Source organism: Protopterus annectens, chromosome 9.part0, assembly GCF_019279795.1.
Source record: "Protopterus annectens isolate FY-2018-M chromosome 9.part0, PAN1.0, whole genome shotgun sequence".
Classification (NCBI taxonomy): Eukaryota; Metazoa; Chordata; order Ceratodontiformes; family Protopteridae; genus Protopterus; species Protopterus annectens.
This window is the reverse complement of record NC_056743.1, coordinates 1,435,431,404-1,435,453,780: the sequence shown is the minus strand read 5'-3', so window position 1 is coordinate 1,435,453,780 and position 22,377 is coordinate 1,435,431,404. Positions and strand designations below refer to the sequence as shown.

Genomic DNA, 22,377 nt, shown 5'->3' with positions numbered 1-22,377 from the left:
AGGTACTTTTGGGGTCTTTCCAGTTGCTGCAGGTGTCTGGTAAGGTACATCCCAAAAGGGGCATTGTACTCAATTATGGGCCTGATGAGGGATGAGTAAAAAGGCACAATGACCTCCCCTGATCTAGATGTGAATCCCTTCATGATTAGGTGGGCTATATAAAATGTTTTCCTAACCACTTTGGCCACGTGGTTGTCAAATGAGAGATTGCTATCAACTTGGGTCCCCAGGTCCCTAATTACTTCTTCTGCACTTAATGGATTACCACCTATGTGGTAATTTGTGGGCACTTTGTTTTTGCCAAAGGGGATGACTATACACTTTTTGGCATTTAGCTTGAGGCCATGGCTCTGGCACCAGTTGTCTGTTTCTATGAGGCCCTTTTGGAGGATGCTTGTGTCGGCTGGAGAGTCGATTATGGTGCCCAGTTTGCAGTCATTTGTGAACTTGGTCAGCCACAGTCCTTCCGTGTTGGCCTGTACCTCCGAGAAATAGATACCAAACAAGAGAGGTCCCAGGACTGAGCCTTGTGGGACACCACTTGTAACTGGTTTGGAGTCTGACATGGCTCCAGCAATTCTAACCATGTGGGTTCTGTCCTTGAGCCAGTTTACAATCCATCTAGTGATATAGGGGTTTATATGTAAGCTGGTGAGCTTATCTATAATGCCCGAGTGGGGTATTGTATCGAAGGCTTTTGCGAGGTCCAGGTAGGCTGTGTGGACCACCTTCCCCTCGTCAATGGCCTTGGTGACTGTTTCAAAGAAATCAACCAGGTTTAAGAGGCAGGATCTGCCCTTAACAAAGCCGAACTGGGTAGGATCCAGTGTCTGTAGGTCCCCAATATCTTTATTTATGAGGTCTATGATGATCCTTTCCATAGCTTTGCAGACCAAGCTAGTCAGGCTTATGGGGTGATAGTTTCCAGGATCCGTTGAGGCACCACCTTTATGGAGAGGGACCACTGTTGCTGTACGCCACTCTTTGGGCACATATCCTGTTGTAAGGCTGAGATTGAACAGTAGTTTTATGTTTGGGTTTAGCTCTTCTTGGAGTTCATGTAGGGCAGCCGGGACACCATCTGGTCCCATTGATGCTGTGTTTTTTGCTTTGGAGAGGGCGGCTCTTACCTGAGCATCTGAGATGTCAGGGGGGCAGCACTCTGCTGGGATAGATATTTGCCCTTTTGGTGGGGGGGGGGAGATGTTTGCGCTGAACCTGTCAGCTAGGATGTTGGCAATGTCTGTGGGTTCGGTGTATTTTTTGTCATTTTGGACTAATTCTGAGCATATCTGGGAATTCCCACCCGGGTTCCTAACATAACTAAAGAAAGACTTGTGATTATCCTTAGTGTCCTGTGCAATTTTTCTCTCGAAGCTGGCCTTAGACAATTTTATGAGTGCCTGCAGTTTTTTGCTAATACTGATCAGTGATGCCTTCCCTTTTTGGGATTTTGCTCTATCATTTAGTAGCTTCCTCCTTCTATTGTATAGTTTGTTTATGGCTGGGGTCCACCAGACAGGACGTCTGCCTTTGGAGGATTGGGTCTTGGTTTTATTTGGGATCGCATGATCCATGCATTCCTGAAGGTGTTCACAGAATGTGTTTATAAAGGATTCTGCGGTCTGGGCCGTATTTTCCACAGGCCCGGGGGCTTTGAATGATTCCACCTCGGTTTTGAGGAATGTGAAATTTGCTTTAGAGAAGTTTTTCACTGTGGTTTTCTGGGCAGGGGGTGGGGTCGGGATGTGAATATCCAGTGAGATTAGTTTATGGTCTGATCTTACCAGTGAGGGATACACTTCTGGTCTGGAGCATAGAGTCCCCATGTTGGTGATGATCAGGTCCAGTATGTTTTCCCCTCTTGTGGGAGTGGTAACAAGTTGTTCCATAGCATTTGAGTTTATAAATTCTAGGAACCTTTGGGCTGGGGTGTTGGAGCTAGAGTAATGCTCCCAGTCTATGTTTGGGTAGTTGAAGTCGCCCAATATAATGGTGTTTGGAGAGACCTTCATATTTTCCAGTGTTCTCAGGAAGGCCAAGTGGGGTTCCTGGTTTTGGAAGGGTGGTCTGTAGCAGGCTATAAACTGGAAGGCAGTTTTACCCACTGTTAGTTGCACATGGATAATCTCTGATGCTTCGTGCTTTGCCACCAACCTGGAGGTGTGACTATCTTTGATGAATATCGATACTCCCTCTCCTTTTGTGGTTCGGTCCAAGTTTTGGGGCCGAAAAGCATGGTATGAGGTATAACCTGGTAGTGCTGGGGTGCTCTCGGGAGCCCTGAACCAGGTTTCTGTTACTGCACAGATATCGATGTTCTCCATGCTAAGGAGAGTTTTGAGTGCGTACATCTTGAGGTTTAGACTTCTGGCGTTGAGTAACATTACTCTTAGTTTCTTATCCCTTGTGATACCTATGGAGGTGGGTTTGTCTTTTGAGCCTTGCCTAAAAAAGGCACTATGGGGCTAGCAAGAGCCTTTGCCAATATCCGAAAGCCCAGGGGTGACAGGTGCAAGCCATCCCTAGCGAAGCATCGTGGCTTGTCGAGCATATCATCCCAAGCTGACAGGCATTGGCTCCCCTTTGAATGACACCAGTACTTAAGCCAATTGTTGAAATTGATCATCTTGTCTTCATATTGTGGCATCATTCTTGGTGAGGGTAAGATGCTACTCAAGGTCAGGGTCATACCAGCCTGGGCTACATGCTCAGAGAGCTCCTCTATGTCTCTTTTCATGTAGTCCAGGGAGGTACGTCTCAGGTCATTCACACCAACATGGGCAATGACTGAGTCATATTTGTACTTGCCTTGAAGTGACCTGAGTGCTTGTGTTATGTGGCGGATCCTAGAGCCTGACAGGCTGCTCATCGTGACCCTCTCCTTGTTCAGCCTGGTGAGCGGGACATCAGTGTGCCTGACGACAGAGTCACCTATTACAAATGTATCAGGTGTGTTGTTTAGTCTTAAGGGCTGTGACTGTTCGGCACACTGGCTTTGTGAGATATGTGTTGCGCGTGTTTTGTTTTGGGGTAGCAGTTGCTTGGGTGTCTGCTTTGGAGGTCTCTGCTGCTTAGGCAGATCTTTATTTAGAGCCTCCGAGTATGTTTTTGTGTGATTATGTGTTTGGTTTGCTGTCATGGTAGGTCTATGTGAGACTGGAATTGTAGTGAGTGTGGTTTCCTTCTCCTCCTGACTGGTTATGCCAGTACTGAGTTGAGAGAACTTAGCCTCCAGTTTGGCTATATGGTTGCATCTCTCACATGTGTTGGAATTTGTTGGGAGGAGGAGAGGGTTGTCTGTGTACATGAGGCAGTTGTAACATTGCCTCAAGATTCCCAGATTCACCAGCTGGACCGGAGAGGAGATTGACAACTGACCTTTGGACATGCTAGAATAATATTGGGAATTCCTTTATAATTGAAAACAAGGGCCAGTGGGGAGTGAGGGTGTAGTGCTTTTAATTTTTAGTGCTGACTTATATAATTGCTTTAGTGAGCAAGTGCCAGGTAACTTAAGTGCAATGTGTTACAGATAACTTAAATGCAAAAACGACAAACAGTAACTTTCTTTCAAGTGAAACAAGGAAATAAGTACAGTAAGCAATGCAGATGTCAGTAGTGATCCACAGAAGCGCTTAGAAGCCGCGTATTAGGTGGAATTAGCATTCCAGGGAAATAACAAGCAAACAAACAACAAGCATATAAACAAAGCTAGATTCAGCAGGCCTGGATCTAGTCTATGCTACAGCAAACAAGGTGTACCAATTTCAGTAAGATACAGGTAAAATATTCAGGCACTATAAACCTTTAACCAGAAATTCCCAGCTCAGAAGGGCAGAGTCCAGCCTCTTCTCCCACAAGAGTGCAGACCACGAACCTTCTTAATGTAAAATAACTGGCCTGAAGCCCAAGTGCTTAAACCAGAACTAATACACTTTAAGAATAACAGACACTGGGCTCTCAATCAGCAGTTCCCAACTTAGAAGGATGAAAGCTACCTGTCCTGCCACCACAGTGCATGCCACAAACCTTCCTAATGTAAAACAACTGGTCTGAAGCCCAAGTGCTTAATCCAAAGACTTAGAATGATAGCTACACTTTAATCAAGTTACTACCAAGCAGTAATAAATACAATTGAATACTTTAGAGAATGCCTGGATTAGTGCTCAAGTTACACAAACAAAGCAAGATCCAGCAGGCCCGAATCCAGTCTATGCCACAGCAAACAAGGCGCACCAACTTCAGTAAGAAGCAGTTCAGATATGCATGCACTATAAGCCTTTAACCAGAAATTCCCAGCTCAGAAGGGCAGAGTCCAGCCTCTCCTCCCACAAGAGTGCAGACCACGAACCCTCTTAATGTAAAATAACTGGCCTGAAAGTCCAAGTGCTTAAACCAGAATTAATACACGTTTAGAATAACAGACACTGAGCCCTCAATCAGCAGTTCCCAACCTAGAAGTATGTAAGCTACCTGTTCTGCCACTACAGTGCAGACCACAAACCCTCTCAGTGCAAAACAACTGGTCCAAAGCCCAAGTGTTTAAACCAAAAGGCTTAGAATGAGTTACACCAAGCAGTAATAAATACAATTGAGTACTTTTAAGATGATGCAAAAGTAAAATAAAGTAGGTAGAAACACAAGTACAGTAAAAGCAGATTACATTTTTTTTTCTGAACAAGTGCTGAGATCAAAGAAACAGATTTGAGTTCAGAAACTAGAAAACTGGCTGGTTATAAGAAAGAAAAACTAAGCTAGAAGGCTTCCCTCCAACACAGAAGGGCTTGGGGGCTCAGAAGCCTACAAAAAGTCTATACCACTTAACAGGAAAGGCAGGAAACAAGCTTAATTTTTTTTCTGTTTCCCAGATGCTCTCTTTGTACATAGTAGGAGTGCCTGAAATCAGAATATGATCTCACTGCACTCAGTTGAGTGAGAAAATGAGATGGGCCCAGAAGGAGTATCCAAAAACAAATTTACAAGAGGGGCGGGCAGTTTCAAGGCCACTAAGATTAACACCAAAACAAAAACAGGGAGGGTGGGACTAACTGAAGAGCAGAGTCAAAACTTCCAGTTCAGTTAATATTCCTGCAAACACAGTTAAAATCAATTTAAATACTGTATTTTTTGAAAAGAAAAGTGCAGATAAAGGTACTTAAATTCTCTTATACGTCCAGTTGAATACATCTAGTTCTTAGCCGGCCAAAGCTGAGTTTTTTAAGCAGAAAATATTTCACACTGTACCACTTAAATAGGCAAGGACAGGAAATCAAAGAATGTGGCTACCCCCACACCTGTAATTACTAGCAAATAACAAAATTCAGCAAACACTGACTAACTTCCAGTTCAGTTAATATTCCTGCAACACATTTAAAATCAATTTAAATACTGTATTTTTGGGGAAAAAAAGTGCAGATAAAGGTACTTAAATTCTCTTATATGTCCAGTTGAATACAGCTAGTTCTTAGCCGGCCAAAGCTGAGGTTTTTAAGCAGAAAATATTTCACACTGTACCACTTAAATAGGCAAGGACAGGAAATCAAAGAATGTGGCTACCCCCACACCTGTAATTACTAGCAAATAACAAAATTCAGCAAACACTGACTAACTTCCAGTTCAGTTAATATTCCTGCAACACAGTTAAAATCAATTTAAATACTGTATTTTTTGAAAAAAAAGTGCAGATAAAGGTACTTAAATTCTCTTATTCGTCCAGTTGAATCAGCTAGTTCTTATCCGGCCAAAGCTGAGGTTTTTAAGCAAAAAATATTTCACACTGTACCACTTAAATAGGCAAGGACAGGAAATCAAAGAATGTGGCTACCCCACACCTGTAATTACTAGCAAATACCAAAATTCAGCAAACACTGACTAACTTCCAGTTCAGTTAATATTCCTGCAACACAGTTAAAATCAATTTAAATACTGTATTTTTTGAAAAAAGTGCAGATAAAGGTACTTAAATTCTCTTATACATCCAGTTGAATACAGCTAGTTCTTAGCTGGCCAAAGCTGAGGTTTTTAAGCAGAAAATATTTCACACTGTACCACTTAAATAGGCAAGGACAGGAAATCAAAGAATGTGGCTACCCCCACACCTGTAATTACTAGCAAATAACAAAATTCAGCAAAGACTGACTAACTTCAAGTTCAGTTAATATTCCTGCAACACAGTTAAAATCAATTTAAATACTGTATTTTTGAAAAAAAATGTGCAGATAAAGGTACTTAAATTCTCTTATACGTCCAGTTGAATACAGCTAGTTCTTAGCCGGCCAAAGCTGAGGTTTTTAAGCAGAAAATATTTCACACTGTACCACTTAAATAGGCAAGGACAGAAAATCAAAGAATGTGGCTACCCCACAACTGTAATTACTAGCAAATAACAAAATTCAGCAAACACTGACTAACTTCCAGTTCAGTTAATATTCCTGCAACACAGTTAAAATCAATTTAAATACTGTATTTTATAAAAGAAAGTGCAGATAAAGGTACTTAAATTCTCTTATACGTCCAGTTGAATACAGCTAGTTCTTAGCCGGCCAAAGCTGAGGTTTTTAAGCAGAAAATATTTCACACTGTACCACTTAAATAGGCAAAGACAGGAAATCACAGAATGTGGCTACCCCCACACCTGTAATTACTAGCAAATAACAAAATTCAGCAAACACTGACTAACTTCCAGTTCAGTTAATATTCCTGCAACACAGTTAAAATCAATTTAAATACTGTATTTTTTGGAACAAAAAAGTGCAGATAAAGGTACTTAAATTCTCTTATACGTCCAGTTGAATACAGCTAGTTCTTAGCTGGCCAAAGCTGAGGTTTTTAAGCAGAAAATATTTCACACTGTACCACATAAATAGGCAAGGACAGGAAATCAAAGAATGTGGCTACCCCCACAACTGTAATTACTAGCAAATAACAAAATTCAGCAAACACTGACTAATTTCCAGTTCAGTTAATATTCCTGCAACACAGTTAAAATCAATTTAAATACTGTATTTTTGGAAAAAAAGTGCAGATAAAGGTACTTAAATTCTCTTATACGTCCAGTTGAATACAGCTAGTTCTTAACTGGCCAAAGCTGAGGTTTCTGCTTGACAGTTCCTATTTCTTGCACTTTGAAGTCTTTCAGCTTTTTAATTTGTTTTAATTGGTTTCATCTAAATTGATTAATTGTTGTGAGCTATTTTAATTAATTGAGGTGATACTTTGGTATTTAAACTGTGTGGTTTGGTCTTTTGTAAGATCTGATGAAGCGTGAGTTGTTCATGTGAAAGCGCTTATCCTGTTTTACCTCTGTGAATAAATTTATACTGGATTTTAGAGCAGTGGTGGTTCCATCTTGCTGTTTTTTTCCTGATCACTTTTGGCTTTCATGGTGAGGACATTTGGGTAGCAGTTTGCATGTTTATTTTCATATATATATATATATATATATATATATATATATATATATATATATACACACACACACACACATATATATATATATATATATATATATATATATACACACACACATATATATATATATATATATATATATATATATATATACACACACACACACATATATATATATATATATATATATATATATATATATATATATATATATATCTATGGGTCTACTTCAAAAGAACAAAAACCCACATTACTGAAGACGACATTGTTGAAACCCGAATTTAACGACTTATTACAATGCTGAAACATTTCACACAGCAAGTATCCATTTAGCCACCGTCTAGCAATGAAACACACCGCACTACCTCAAACCCCACACTCCCCCTAAGTAAATATACCAACTCCGGGATCGCACTACAGTGGGCAAAATGGCAAATTTCCCCTTTTTGGCCACCTGGATACTTACCCTGTGAAATTCTTCGGCATTGTGTTCATTCGTTAAATTCAGGTTTCGGCGATGTTATCTAGGTAATGTCGTTTTCAGTAATGTGGGTTTTCGTTCATTTGAAGTAGACCCATATACATATATGTGTGTGTGTGTGTATACACACACACACACACACACACACACACACACACACATATATACATACATATATGATGATATATATATATATATATATATATGTGTGTGTGTGTGTGTGTGTATATATATATATATATATATATATATATATTTGTTGTTGTTGTGTCTTTCGGCTTTTCCCAGTTAAGGGTCGCCACAGCGGAACTCCAGTCCGCTAATGATTGGCAGTAGATTTTTACATGCCGAGTTGCCGGCCCTGACGCACAACCTTCAATGAAGGTACGCCCATTCACGCATGTCTCCACAGAGAAGACGCTCTAGCTGAGAATCAAACAGGACAACGTCTTACTGTGAGGCAATAACGCCACCGCAGCACCACCACCGCACACATGCAAATATATATATATATATATATATTTGTATGTGTGTGCGTGTGTGTATCTGTGAACGAGTGTGCACCTCCATTTTTTTTTTAATCTTATCTGGAGTAATAGCACACTATATCATTGCTGGGGGGGGGGGGGGGTTCAGAGACAATACCTTGTAGTTAAATACATCATGTTTGCAAATAGTGGATGGACAGAGATGGTCACAAGTTGTCATCATATATGACTTCTGGGGATTTTATTTCTCATTGCACCTAATGTCTCTGCTCCTTGAGTCTGGGCCACAGCTTGAAGCATGCATTATATTGGCTTTAGTGGTGACATACATCCATGTTTCCGTGCATATATCTGCACTGCATGCTGATGCTCTGGTGTGATGATCTTGACATCTAATAGCTGGGATTCTTTTTCCCTGGACTCTGACAGTAGTCACTCTTAGTATGGTCCCTTGGATATCTCTTCTGAGATGGGAAAGCTGTCATTCACAAATTCCCACCTCCCACAGCCAGCTTCCACCAGTCTATTGATTCACTTCTTAAACCCAAGCATTTGGTAATGCATTCAGGGCGGGTGTAACTCCTCTGTCCCACAAAGCTGAACATGAACAGAATATTTCTTTATGAGTACTACCACTGGACAGAAGGCAAAAGAAATAAGGACATACTAAAGACAGACTTTAGATATCTTTATTTATAAATTCTGCTGCTGATTAACTCTGAGTCAATGTACTCATAAAAATGAATGTAATGATTGGACCAGCTGCAAATAATGAGGGCATTTTCTTGCTAAAATGAATGTAATGATTGGACCAGCTGCAAACAATGAGGGCATTCTCTTACATCATCATCATCATTTGGTAATGACCAGCTCACTTGATTAGTTTTTCAGCTTGAAGTCAAAACCACCAGTTTGGCAAGATATACAAATCCCAAAATTTTCATTACAGTAACTGACATTTACTCCAGTGGAGCTCCAGAATTTTGCACTCTTAACTCCCATAGATTGTATCCCGAGCTTTTCCACAAAATCAAGTTATGGTCCCACATTTCAAACAAATGTCTATATTTTTGGAGCTATAAGTATTACTAAAGAAATGTAAATTGCAAAATGTTCAGCGCAAATGTTTTCAGTGGTAGTATTTATTAGATTATAAACACAGTAAATATTAATTGTGTAATACTGTGTAAAACACATTACAGTGCCTCAGTAACCACTCAAGTTATGCACATATTCTCAGCAGCATTTTGTTCAATTATTTGTGAGCTTTCATTTGAGGCTAAGCTGGATGTTGAGATATTTAGATGAATATGAAAATTATGACAATAAAATAAATAGTATGTGTGCAACAATTAATATAACTTTAGCAGCAGTAGACAGAGGTGAAATATTTGTGCAATTGTGTTGCCCATCATCTAAGCTTTAAGTTGAAATATTTTAATAGTTTGTGTGTAGTATGGTTTTGAAATTATTAAATAAATATGATCAGGCTATATTGAGTGCCTAGAGGCATCAGTGCTATGTAACTGCAGAAACACCTGGAGGTATCACAACCCAAGCTAGATTAGTAACTTTTGTTTAGTGAGGGCACACAAGTGATTGCAATAATTATAACTCATTATACAGTTCTCGGGCAAATCTTTATTTTTGTTTTCATTATTGTCATTCATGGGCTCTACTCTTGTATAATACACAGGTATTTGAAATATCTTGGCTAGATTATGAGGAGAAGTAATTTTAAATTACATCAGGAGATATGGAAGAAAGGTCCACAGTGACAAAAACTGGGTTTGGGTAGAATGAGTAATTGGAACCTACAAAAGAAATATTGAATAACCTAAAAAATGGCACACTAGAATTCAGTTGTCTGACTGTTTTAGCAGAGGGGAACCAAAGGTTTTGTCTTTTGTCTTTTCCCAGTTAGGGGTCGCCACAGCGGAACTCCTTTCCGCTTATGATTGGCGGTAGATTTTTAATGTTAAGTAATAAAAATGTCAACATTACAGTAATGTCATACAAATCTGGAATCATTGCAGCATGGACATTGAAGGGCAGTGATCATTACTATGAATTGGGAAGGATAGTTGTTGACTGTTTGTGCTCCATTGTGCATTAGGCTGCTTTTGAGGGACTGGGAGTTAGACGTTTGGTGCATTAGGCTGCTTTTGGGAGTTAGAAGTGTGGTGCAGTAGGCTGCTTTTGAGACACTGGGAGTTAGAAGTGTGGTGCATTAGGCTGCTTTTGAGGCACTGGGAATTAGACGTGTGGTGGATTAGGCTGATTTTGAGGTACTGTGAGTTAGAAGTTTGGTGCATTAGGTTGCCTTTGAGGCACTGGGAGTTAGAAGTTGGTGCATTAGGCTGCTTTTGAGGCACTGGGAGCTAGAAGTTTGGTGCATTAGGCTGCTTTTGAGGCACTGGGAGTTAGACATTTGGTGCATTAGACTGCTTTCGTGGGACTGGGTGTTAGAAGTTTGGTGCATTAGGCTGCTTTTGAAGGCCTGGGAGTTAGAAGTTTGGTGCATTAGACTGCTTTTGAGGCACTGTGAGTTAGACGTTTGGTGCATTAGGCTGCTTTTGAGGCACTGGGAGTTAGAAGTTTGGTGCATTGGGCTGTTTTTGAGGCACTGGGAGTTAGAGGTTTGGTGCATTAGACAGCTTTTGAGGGACTGGAAGCTAGAAGTTTGGTGTATTATGCTGCTTTTTAGGCACTGGGAGTTAGAAATTTGGTGCATTAGGCTGCTTTTGAGGCACTGGGAGGTAAAAGTTTGATGCATTAGGCTGCTTTTCAGGCACTGGGAGTTAGATGTTTTGTGCATTAGGCTGCTTTTGAGGCACTGGGAGTTAGAAGTTTGGTGCATTAGGCTGCTTTTGAGGCATTGGGAGTTAGAAGTTTGGTGCATTAGACTGCTTTTGAGGGACTGGATGTTAGAAGTTTGGTGCATTAGGCTGCTTTTGAGGGACTGGGACTTAGACATTTGGTGCATTAAACTTTTGAGGCACTGAGAGTTAGATGTTTGGTGCATTAGGCTGCTTTTGAGGCACTGTGAGTTACAGGTGTGGTGCATCAGGCTGCTTTTGAGGCACTGGGAGTTAGAAGTTTGGTGCATTAGGCTGCTTTTGAGGCACTGGGAGTTAGACATTTGGTGCATTAGACTGCTTTTGAGGGACTGGGAGTTAGAAATTTGTGCATTAGGCTGCTTTTGAGGCACTGGGAGTTAGAGGTTTTGTGCATTAGATGGCTTTTGAGGGACTGGGTGTTAGAAGTTTGGTGCATACGGCTGTTTTTGAGGTACTGGGAGTTGGACGTTTGGTGCATTGGGGTGCTTTTGAGGCACTGGGAGTTAGAAGTGTGGTGCATTAGGCTGCTTTTGAGGCACTGGGAGTTAGAAGTTTGGTGTATTAGGCTGCTTTTGAGGCACTTTGAGCTAGAAGTTTGGTGCATTAAATTGCTTTTGAGAGACTGGGTGTTAAACGTTTGGTGCATTAGGCTGCTTTTGAGGAACTGGGAGTTAGTAGTTTAGTCTTCTGTTTGCACTGTGGCTGCGGTTCAGCTATCATGTTGTCTGCAGTAGGATGCTGCAGGCTTGGATTGAGAACAGTTTTTTTTTACTATGGTGTTTGTTCTTACTCCATAGTTGTGCAACCATGGAGGGGTTATATCTATGTGTCCCAAATATGCAACAAAGTCTAGAAGATTTTGGCTCTTTGCCTGGAAGTGCTTACATAGGTATTTTTATACCCCAAGCAGAGTCCAAAGAATTTTTCCTCAGGTCGACAGCGAATGTTGGAGGTGTGATGGGGTAGAAAGAGGTAACTGGGAACATATTTTCTGGGAGTGTAATTATTTGGTAGACTTTAAAGTTTCCCTGCAGACTGTTCTGTTCGAGATGCATGGTGAACAAGTTAGAGTGACAGGAGAAATGATTTTTCTGAGCTATGAAACAAACTTGGAATTGCTTTGGCATAGTAAGGCCTTGCTGAGTTTAATTATGCTATCTGCCAAAAAAGCAATTACTAGAAAATGGAAATCAAAGTCTAACCCAACTTTATTAGAAGTAGTGAAGATAGTAACGGAGATAAAACAACTGGAACTGGGAACTTTAGAAAAGGGTAGGCGCAAATTATATTGTAAAAAATGGGAATTGTAGGATCAATACATGCAGAGGAGGAACAAGGTTTAAAAGAAGACAGGATTTGAATGAGCTGTGTAATGGTTGACTACCAATGACTGGATATGTTAAAAGTGATGTGTTATGTTTGCAGCTACAGTTGTGCCGGCACAATTTGGAATGTATACAACTGAGATTGTGTCACTATGGTTTATTGTCATTTATATAACTGTTTCTTGTTTAAAATAAAAAAAAATAAAATAAAAAAAAAAGCAAAGAATGTACTATGGCTTATTCAGATTTACATTTGTTTCAGTGCGGGGTAATAGAATGTAATTAAGTATTCTATTTTATATTCTTAGAAAAGATTGTAGAATTGTTCTTATTTAAATGTTTGATTTGGGGGGAGCTTTCCCTATACTGCAAGGGTCAACAAAATAAGAGGGGGAGGTAGGATACTGTTTTCCTAAATTAAAAACACTAATAAAAAGGAAAAAAAATTCATTAGAAAGGGAATCACAGCACTTCTGCTGGGTATCATGTGCTATGTATCTTTGGCTTGCAAGTGTTACATGAAACCTGTTATGCTACCTGCAGTGAGGATGGGCTGAAGAGACTTCATTCACATCACAGCAGAGAGTATCATTAAAAATGACCATGTTTAAGAATAAGATGGTAAGACTTGATGCTAGAAGAAGGGATATGAAAGAATAACTGAAAAAAAAGTTCAGATGGTGCATTAAATGCAGTGGATAAATGCTGAAATCAGTGGGTGAGGTATAACCAGGTTCATTTATAAGATCTATGGGTTCTACAGAGGTTGGCACAACCTGAGTGATGATACAAGCTATGTGGACAAAGAGGATGGGGGAAAAGAACCAATTGGTTGTTGGAGGGATGCTTATGATTTGACTGGTAAGGGACATAAATAAGTAAAAAGTACATAGTACAAAAATATGTCATTAAATTTCACTGATAGTGTACTGTTTACACAGGGATTTTGCTTCAGAATAGCGCGCGCACATATATATACGTATATATATTTTAAACCTTTGAAACTTAATTGTATGTTTCACAAGTGAATTGTTCTTGTGTGAAACATAGTGCCTAGGTAGTCTCTCACCGGGCTTGTTGAGATTTGTGCTGATAGCTTTCTAACTGATATGTGCTTGGTGTATAACGTAGAAATAATATGACTGGAATGTTATTTTCTCTAAATATATCTTACGACAAAGCAAAAAAAAAAAAAAAAAAAAAAACTTGTAACAAAACACTCCTCCTCCCACCAGAGGGCACTAACGTTAGACTATTCGCTGTCCTGCTTCAATTGAGCAAAGTGTTTCAGCCTACGGGACTGAGTCACAAACAGCAGAACGATTTGCTTTTTTGCAAACGCAAGAACTGCAGTTGAGGAAAGAGAAAGACACACAAGAGCTGAAGTACATACAAATGGCAGTTAACCTGAGCAAGAATGGGGCAGCCTTGCAAGCAGCTTATAAAGATGTGTGGGATGAAAAATCTAAAACGAACTGGTAAGGAACTGTTTCAATGTATTATTATAACCTTTGTATGTATTCATTGCCTGATTAGTTTGTCCCATGCATTTCAACCCTGTGCTTCCCCACCCTCTTGCTTCTGTTGCACAGATTTCCTGTTAAAATACCACCATTATTTTGTCTATATTGTTTAATACCATTGCTAATATAGTTGTGTCTAAACTTTGTATTTCTCATTTTTAATCACAAAACGTGTATTTTAAGGAAATATAAGCGATTTTCCAGTACACACGCATATAAAAAGCTGGACTTCCTGGTGTGCTGAGTAGCAGAAAGTCAAAAGTGGAAAGGAAAAATACACCAAAGTAATTTAGAATAAATATTTAAGAAGATTTTTTTTTTTATGGTGGTGGGGGGGGGGTCTTCTGTTTGTTCCTGTCTCATATATTATATTACAAGTCAAAAAGTAATCTTCATGTCCCTACATTCAGATACTGAATGTTTTAATGTGCTCCTTAGGCAAGTTATAAAGTACTTTGGAAATAGAAACAGTGTACAGGTTTGTGTTTGGGTGGAATGTAGGAAATAAGGCTTTCTGTAATGGAGTATTTTAGGCGAGGTAGCAGTAGGACGATTCTGAGAGCAGATGTTTATAAATTACCCATTGAGGTTAGGGGCTACTGCCTTTTACTGTAATTGCCATGTCTTCTTCCAATTCCTTATGTTTTAGCCGTACTACTACAATAGCCGGCCTTAGGCATAGGCCAACTAGGAGGCTGCCTAGGGTGCCGCCCTAACAGGGGTGCTTTTCCAGTATTTATTTGGTGTAGGTAGACCAGGATTGGGGGCACTGGGTAGTGTGGTGGGGATGCCATGGAGCCCTTTTGCCTAGGGCACCAGTTGACCTAAGGCCATTCCTGACTACTACTCACAATTTCAGGAGAACATTTTAAAAGTATTGCATGTAGTATGAATAGGGACACTTCGCCATTCTATTATTTATCTTTTAAATCTGGAATCAAAGGTCAAATACTGTTTTGGTATGTTACCCACTGGATGGGATTTTATTTGGGAAAGCGGAGTACCATTTTTATTTAAGATTGTCTGTCAAAGAGAGTATCTATCCTAATGGCACTGGATCAGAATGGAATTATTTGTTATACAGTTCTGAATAATTTCAAAAAGTCAGCTTTCCACTGCCACACTTTGCATTACTTTTGTGAAAGACAGATCAAAAGTAATAGAAGTGCAAATTAAACATGGATGCAGCTTAATTTTGTGATCTTGCCTGCAGGTGCACAGTAGAATTTATTTTTTTCTTTTATTAGTTGCATTTTCCCTACCACCACTCACTGACCATAGGTATTCAGAACCCTTAGCTGGCTGTCCAGTCCTGCCTATTCATTCTGCTGTTCAAACACAAGCAGGGATGCAAGGTCACGAAAAGACATTTTTGGTGCTGTATCCATAGTCCCTCATCCTCAGAAAACATGGAAGCATATAGTACAACAATACGCATCCTTACTGTAGATGACCGTCAGTGCTCTCTCTCTTTGTTGGTTATTTATTTATTGCATTTCTTTACCGGGAAAGTCAACTGGGCCTAAAAGAGCCCATTTTCAATGGAGGCCCGGGGAGAAAAGCTCTGACAAGAACATAAGTACAGAAAAAAAATAAACATTAATTGGTACAGAAGTAGAAACAGTGTTACATGTGGCGATTACAGGAATATATAAAGAATATGTACATAAAAGCAGGAATTTAGTTGGTTTGATTACAGAATATATACATAAAAGCAGGAATTTAGTCGGTTTGATTACAGAATATATACATAAAAGCAGGAATTTAGTTGGTTGCCAGATGAATTCAATCAGAGAGGCATGAACTGAGATATGTTAATCAGCATTATTGTACAGTATAAACAGATGTGTTAATCAGCATTATTATACCGTTATCAACAAGTGATAAAAAAATAAAAATAAAAAGGTTCATGCCCACCACATACTTTCCAGTCTCCATTGTGTGATCATTGCTAATTAATCCTTGGATCGTTGGCATGTCAGTGATGTTTCTTTTTGTCTGTTGTAATAGAGTTTGTGTTTGCTAATTGTTTCTCAGTCCAGGTGATTGTACAGATCATTACTTGTCACTTTGCTGCTATGAACCCACAGATTTGAACCTTCAACTTTGTTTATATTTGGAAACAATAAGTAAATGGCTTCTTTTCATTAGTCCAGGTAGAAGATTTTTCACCCAAAACCATAACAAGCATAAAATGCAACATTTTATAAACGATTCTTAAAAATACACTAGGCAGTTTATTGGTTTGTTAATAGTAAGTAATCTAATTCAAAGTGAACCCTTACTAACAGAGTTAGAAGTTATATAGAACTGATTCAAGCTTTGTGCTACAGTATAGAATGTACTATTGACTACATACAGTTCCATGTATGCAGCGGTACAACTTGCTTCCTGTTGGAACAATCTTGAATACAGATTTTGAGCTCCTAATACTTCGTGTCTGACTGTCATGGTTGGGGTGACGGCTTCTTTTGCCTTTTCCCACAATAACATGCAAGTATGCATTTGCTGTGGGGTCGAATGAATACTCCTTGGAGCATGATATGGGGTAGTATGCCTTACTGGACTATGCCTGAATCCCTTTCCAGTCACTGCTCACTGTAGCAGACCTTTAATTCTGGTTTTGTTTGGAAATAGAAACAGTGTACAGGTTTGTGTTTTGGTGGAATGTAGGAAATAAGGCTTTCTGTAATGGAATATTTTAGGCCAGGCTAATATCACATTGGTTATATTTTTATGTAATTATAGTTGTACTTTAGATTGTGAGCTGAGCATTTTACACACTGAGAGCATAACCGTTAAATGGGTACCCTTCCCATGAGCTTCTGGACTTCCTGTACAGTATATGCACTTGGTTTGCTGTAGTAGCATTGAAATGTGTATTTTTCTGAGGTGTCTCCAGGGCAGTGCAGTGTTTGTACTTTCCGTAGTTTGCTAGTACACCAGTTCAGCTGTTTGCTCAGCAGTACTATGGAGCATGTGCCTCCAAATGGTTAGTGTGTGGCAGGTGTTCAACTTTCATACAAATGCAGTGTCCACACACATCACGAACTGCACTTGTCCTGTAGGAGGGTGACGTGGTGCATTTACTGGTGCAATAGTACAAGGTGTGCAGATCATGTAGATTGTTGGTGTAAGAATTCAGTGTCCTGAACCATTGGGGAGTGCTAATACCATTGCACAATGTATGCTCTCCCCCTGGTTAGTTGTTACGACTGTTTGATATGTACACAGTCTAATGGGTACTGGAAAATTGTTTTGGCAATGCATAAAAACTTTGGCCTATCTGGTCTGTCATTTTCTTCATCTACGTGCAAGCTGCAGGTTTTACTGAACCAACCATTTTATTTATTATTCTCAGTCCTTGTAAGAGCTTTCATTATCCCATATTGCCTTGAATTTTACCGACTGTATGACTTTTTGCTTCTTCAGGTAGACATATTCCAGTCGTCATTGTTCGCCCCCTCTGTGATGCATTACTCCCGTGTCTCCCCTGAGTTTGTCCACCTTTTATCTTGGAGTTGCTGTTCTTAACTATGTCACAGTTTTTTTTTTAATTGTCGCTACTTCAAAAGCCATGGATACCTTTTGAGTTAGCACTTTCTGTCTTGACATTCTTTGCCTTCTTTCTTCAAGACTGTATGTTAAGCTGTCACAGGCTGACTTTGTATGGCTTCTGATGCTGATTCTGCATCAGTTTTGCTGTCCATTTTACTGCTTCCATCCTGTGTGTCTATAGAAAGTTGAGGATATTCAGAACTGTATATGCTAATCCTGATGTGGGATAATACCATGCATTTTTCCAGTGGTGACGTCTCACTCTATTCCTCCGGCCTGCTTTGATGTTCTCTTATATTGCTTGCTTATATTTTAGATCATCCAGTATAATTTCTTTTACCCTGGCTGCCATCCTTGGACCAATTCTTAATTTGTTTGTAATCTGTACTGTACCATGTCTGATGCATTATTAAAGAAGATTCTGTACTTGGCTAGTTTTTTTTTTTTTTTTTTTTAATGTATTAACTTGTTTTGTTAATTGGGTAGATTCCATTGAGCTGAGGGCCTTTTTCGGGGGGGGGGGGGTTGGGGGACTGGGGAGCCAGAGTCTTCAACTCAACAGTGGAAAAGTATGTTGTCAGTATAAACAAGCTGTAAGAAAAAAAGTGAATTTCTTGTATAGAAGTAGCTAAGCACAGTCAGAGTTGCAGCCTCCACAACTTTTTTTTTCTCCAAAATCTTTTTATTTCAATTTTCTTTTTTCAAATAATAACAATACGGTAACTCAAAAACACAAACAATACAAATACCTATCTAAAGAAAACAGACAACAATCTCGTTCCGAGAAAATTATGCATATACAATATATACACAAGAAGTCACTACATCGTCAAGTAAAGTATGAGAATTCTTATGTTCATTTGGTCTCATAAGGGATAGTTAGAATGGGGATAGTCTACAACTTAACTGTTTGGTACATTTAATTACAGACATGACAGGTAGTTAATCGCAGAATGATGTACTAGCTACAGCCTCGTCCATGATATGTGCATGTTTGCAGTAAGCTAGGATGAGAAAAGGGAGATGGACAGCAAGGAGGAGAGGCTAGTTTAGTCAGGTAGTCTGTAATGTTCGCAGTGGTTTACAATGAGTTCTTTTAATACCAGTTTTGTACTGTACTGGCAAGTCATTGCCTCTGAGAAGGGAAGAGATCAATAAAAATGGGCAGGAAAATTGAAGCTGCTGCGTCACTGTAGTTACTGTCAAAACGGGGATACTTTGGGAACCATTGTAATCATCTAAGGCTGTGCGTGCTTTTATATCAGTTGAGCAAACCTGAGAGAGAGAAAAAAATGATGTAGGCTAAAAGATTTGGTAAGAACAGCCACTGAAATTAAGCATAGTGCAGCAGTAGGAGTCCCTTGAAGACCTGGAAACTACCTCTGGCCAGTTGGCAGTGGTAATCCTGTGGTGAGGTTGTTAAAGCTTACCCCTACATAGGTTAGTGAAGGGATAGGTGTAGTTGCAGTTCCAATATGTCTGATAGATATGTAGAGTGATTCCTTTACTGTAGCGTGCCCAGTTTTGTCTGTTGGCAGTTTCACTTGTGTGCTGATACTAAACTGCTCCAACAAAGGCTGCAACATACACAAATTGATGTATTGAAAACAGTCTCAAGCTAAGTGCAGAAAAGTGCAGTAAAGTAGCATTCAGCAAACCAGCCATTCCCACCTGATATTTTGTAAGTGGTGGCGCTCTTCTTCAGACAGATAAGTCATTAGAAACCTGGGAAGTTATGTGAACAACTCTCTCATTTGACCATCATGTTTTAATCAGGGCCAGTAAATCCTTCTGTCTGATCTCAAGGAAGTATCTTCAAGGTCCAAAGAAGCTGTCACTGGGCACTGCATTCTTCCCTTATCAGACCCATCACGGAATGCAGTGACTCCTTGTTTTTTTTTTTGTTTTTTTGTATGAGCAAATCCAAGCAAACTGCACAGCTGGAAAGGTCACACCAGTTTCTTAACCAAGGAAATTAAAAGCCTTAAATCCTTGAAATATCATCCTAGATTAGCACAGCTCTCCTTATACTCAGTAGCCTTCTGGCTATTCCGAAGTAACATGTCCGTTGTTTGTATCTTTCATGGCCCAAGTCTTGTTTGACATTCTGTACTATAGACCTATATCTACACTACACCAGCAAATAAACAAGAGTCGCTGGACAGAGTCTATCCTCACTGAACGTGTTCCCAGCCTATGGAGGAATGCAGCACTGCAGGTCAAGCAAAGTACCATTTTGTCTGCCTGTAAGGCTGTTCCTGAAAGTTGGATAGGTAGACACAAATGTATAGTTATCCTGTACAGCCCTGCTTCACTTTGGAGATGGGAACTATTAAGTGCTTGTAAAAGGTGGCAGGACTTTTTTGATTGTCCCATCTTAAAGCTGTATTTGGCTAGGCATATTATGCTCCCTGTGGTCACTTGCCCTAGTATTTATTCTTTGTCTTGCATTATGGTCATCTAGATTGGGAGTCGAGGCAGTCCTGGAACATTTGCCATAGTAAAGCAAATCAGTTGGTGAAGGACCTTCTTTATAGTGGGCAAAGGTAGAGGAGGGCAACTACTGATTGACAGTCCAGGCTGAAGCATGCTAATAGAAACATTTCATTGTGAATAACTTGAATGTTATTTGTGTCTAACTTGCATTTCCTTGTGAAAACAGTTCTTGTGGAATGGTTGTAGCCAAGTATAACCATTTCCCAATCCATAATGGATGGTTTTGATTGAATGATGCTGCATGTATATAGTTTGTATTCATGAAGAAGAGACTTGTTTATCTCTTGTAATCTGTACATTCAGGTACTGCAGCTACAGACCTGTTAGAGTGGCTCAGTGTGGGGCATTAGGAGTGGATAATCCTGTGGTTTTTGGTAGGTTTTCTATGTTACATTTGTTATACTATTGAGATGTTGTTGTTTAATCAAATTTAACAGAGTTGTCCAGCTCAGAAGAGCCTATTTTTAGCAAAGGTCAGGGCAATGAACTTCACAACAGGTAAGTAGTGGTTCAGAAATATTTATAAAAGTATCCTGTATATAAGGCAGTAGGTAGTTGCATTGATACTGCAGGATGTACATAAGCCATTGGTGATTTTTGAATTTTCAGCTAATTGTAAAATAGTTTGACAATTAGAAAAGGGAACATTTTCTGTAGTGCTTAGTAGTGTAGCATGAAAATCAGATGACATATTGGGGAATTCCTCAATTACCTTTGCATAATTTAACACCAGTGCTAAAGTTCCTCAGTCCTCCTCATATTATAGAGATAATGCACTAAGTGAAAGCAGCAGTGCTGTACATCCCGTGGGGCTCCCATCTCTCACCATCTTGTGGACTTATTGGGACCATGAAAATGTAAGGTGTTTTATAGCATTGTAACACATACACGATTTTTCAGCAGGGATACAGACTTCATAGTGGAGTAGATTGTGGGCAAGTAGGTGATGGGTGGATTTTTTTTTTTTTTTTAAGGCCAAGTCCACAATGGTGTTAGAATGTGTCCATCTGCAGTCTGGACAGTACTGTAGTAACTCATTTCACACAATTGTGCTCCTAGAGAATTGTGTAAGATAGCACCAGAGAGGAGTCTGGTAAGGGAAGGTGTAGTACTTGGGTGTGCTTTCATCTACACTCATTCATTTTTAGGTATACACACAGTACTGCCTTCTAAGTTGACGTTATGGTCATACTGAAGTTTGTAATCAAAGACGATGCCTGTACATTTGATCACATTTCCTGCCACCACCAGTGTGCTATCTTTGGGTCTGGTGGCATGTGGCTAATTTTGTTCTTACATTGTCTTGGTATCAAAGAGCATACATTTTTGTCTCTAATTCATTAATAATGAAATCTGTCTCTTCTGGTCATTCTGGTATAAGGTTACAACTATCATGTAATCAGTCCTGTATAAGTTGACAACTGTCATGTAGTTTATATTGAGACCCTCTGTCATCAGAACAGTGCATTGTACAAGCATCCACACACACAACTAATGACAGGGTTCTACAGTGCACTCACTGTTAAAAATAAAAAGGAATGTTAAAGAAGTCACCCTTATGGTACTTCTGCATTATTCAGGGATGGAGAGGCAGCTAGTTGGCAAATTCATATTGCAATTTTGAAGCTTTAATATGCTGTTTCCATCAGGGAGTGATCAGAGTTCTGCAGCCAGAAAATCAGATAGCAAACAGTATTTGCACCATATGCAGGCCTGACACCAAGTTGTCTATTTGTAATGCTGATTTTGTGTGGTAATTTGCAACAGCTAGTCATAGGTTCATAGGTTCATAGATTAGTACTAGGCTAACTGCCCTTGTGAGCCATTTTAAGCCTAGCCAATTATCCCCTGAGAGAGTCAAACCCTGTACCTTGTGTTTGTAAGGCAAACACCTTAACCATTAGGTCATCCTCCCAACCCTTCATGGATTTCTTTTTTTCAAGTCTTGCAACAACTTGGTATAACAGTGTTGCTGTGCTAAAGTTTAGCACTTCCTTTGAATATCCTTTATGAACAGAAAAAAATGTTTTCCTTTGACCTGTTTGGTAAATTCTTGCAGTATAATTTTACAGGTACAGTAAGTGGGGGTTGTAAGACCTTCATTTCAAGGTGAAGAAATTTAAAAGCTATGCCGTTAGCTGTGGTTTTGTTTTATTATGCTATATTATTTGTGTACAGTGTGCCTGGCAGCCTCTAGTCGTGCAAAGTGATAGTAAAGTGACCCATGTTCCTTATTGCTGTGGGATTAGGGCT

The 22,377-nt window shown here is 39.6% G+C and overlaps 1 protein-coding gene across 2 annotated transcripts in view; it reads left to right on the top strand.

The window, feature by feature from the left end:
• The first annotated feature begins 13,825 nt into the window (after window positions 1-13,825).
• DBNL (drebrin like) overlaps window positions 13,826-22,377 on the top strand; it is a 902,612-nt gene continuing 894,060 nt past the window's right edge. For both annotated transcript variants that reach the window (XM_044084396.1, XM_044084395.1), the window contains exon 1: window positions 13,826-14,025. In XM_044084396.1, the coding sequence (XP_043940331.1) occupies window positions 13,943-14,025 (83 nt within the window). In that variant the 5' untranslated portion in view covers window positions 13,826-13,942. The remainder of the gene's footprint in view (window positions 14,026-22,377) is intronic.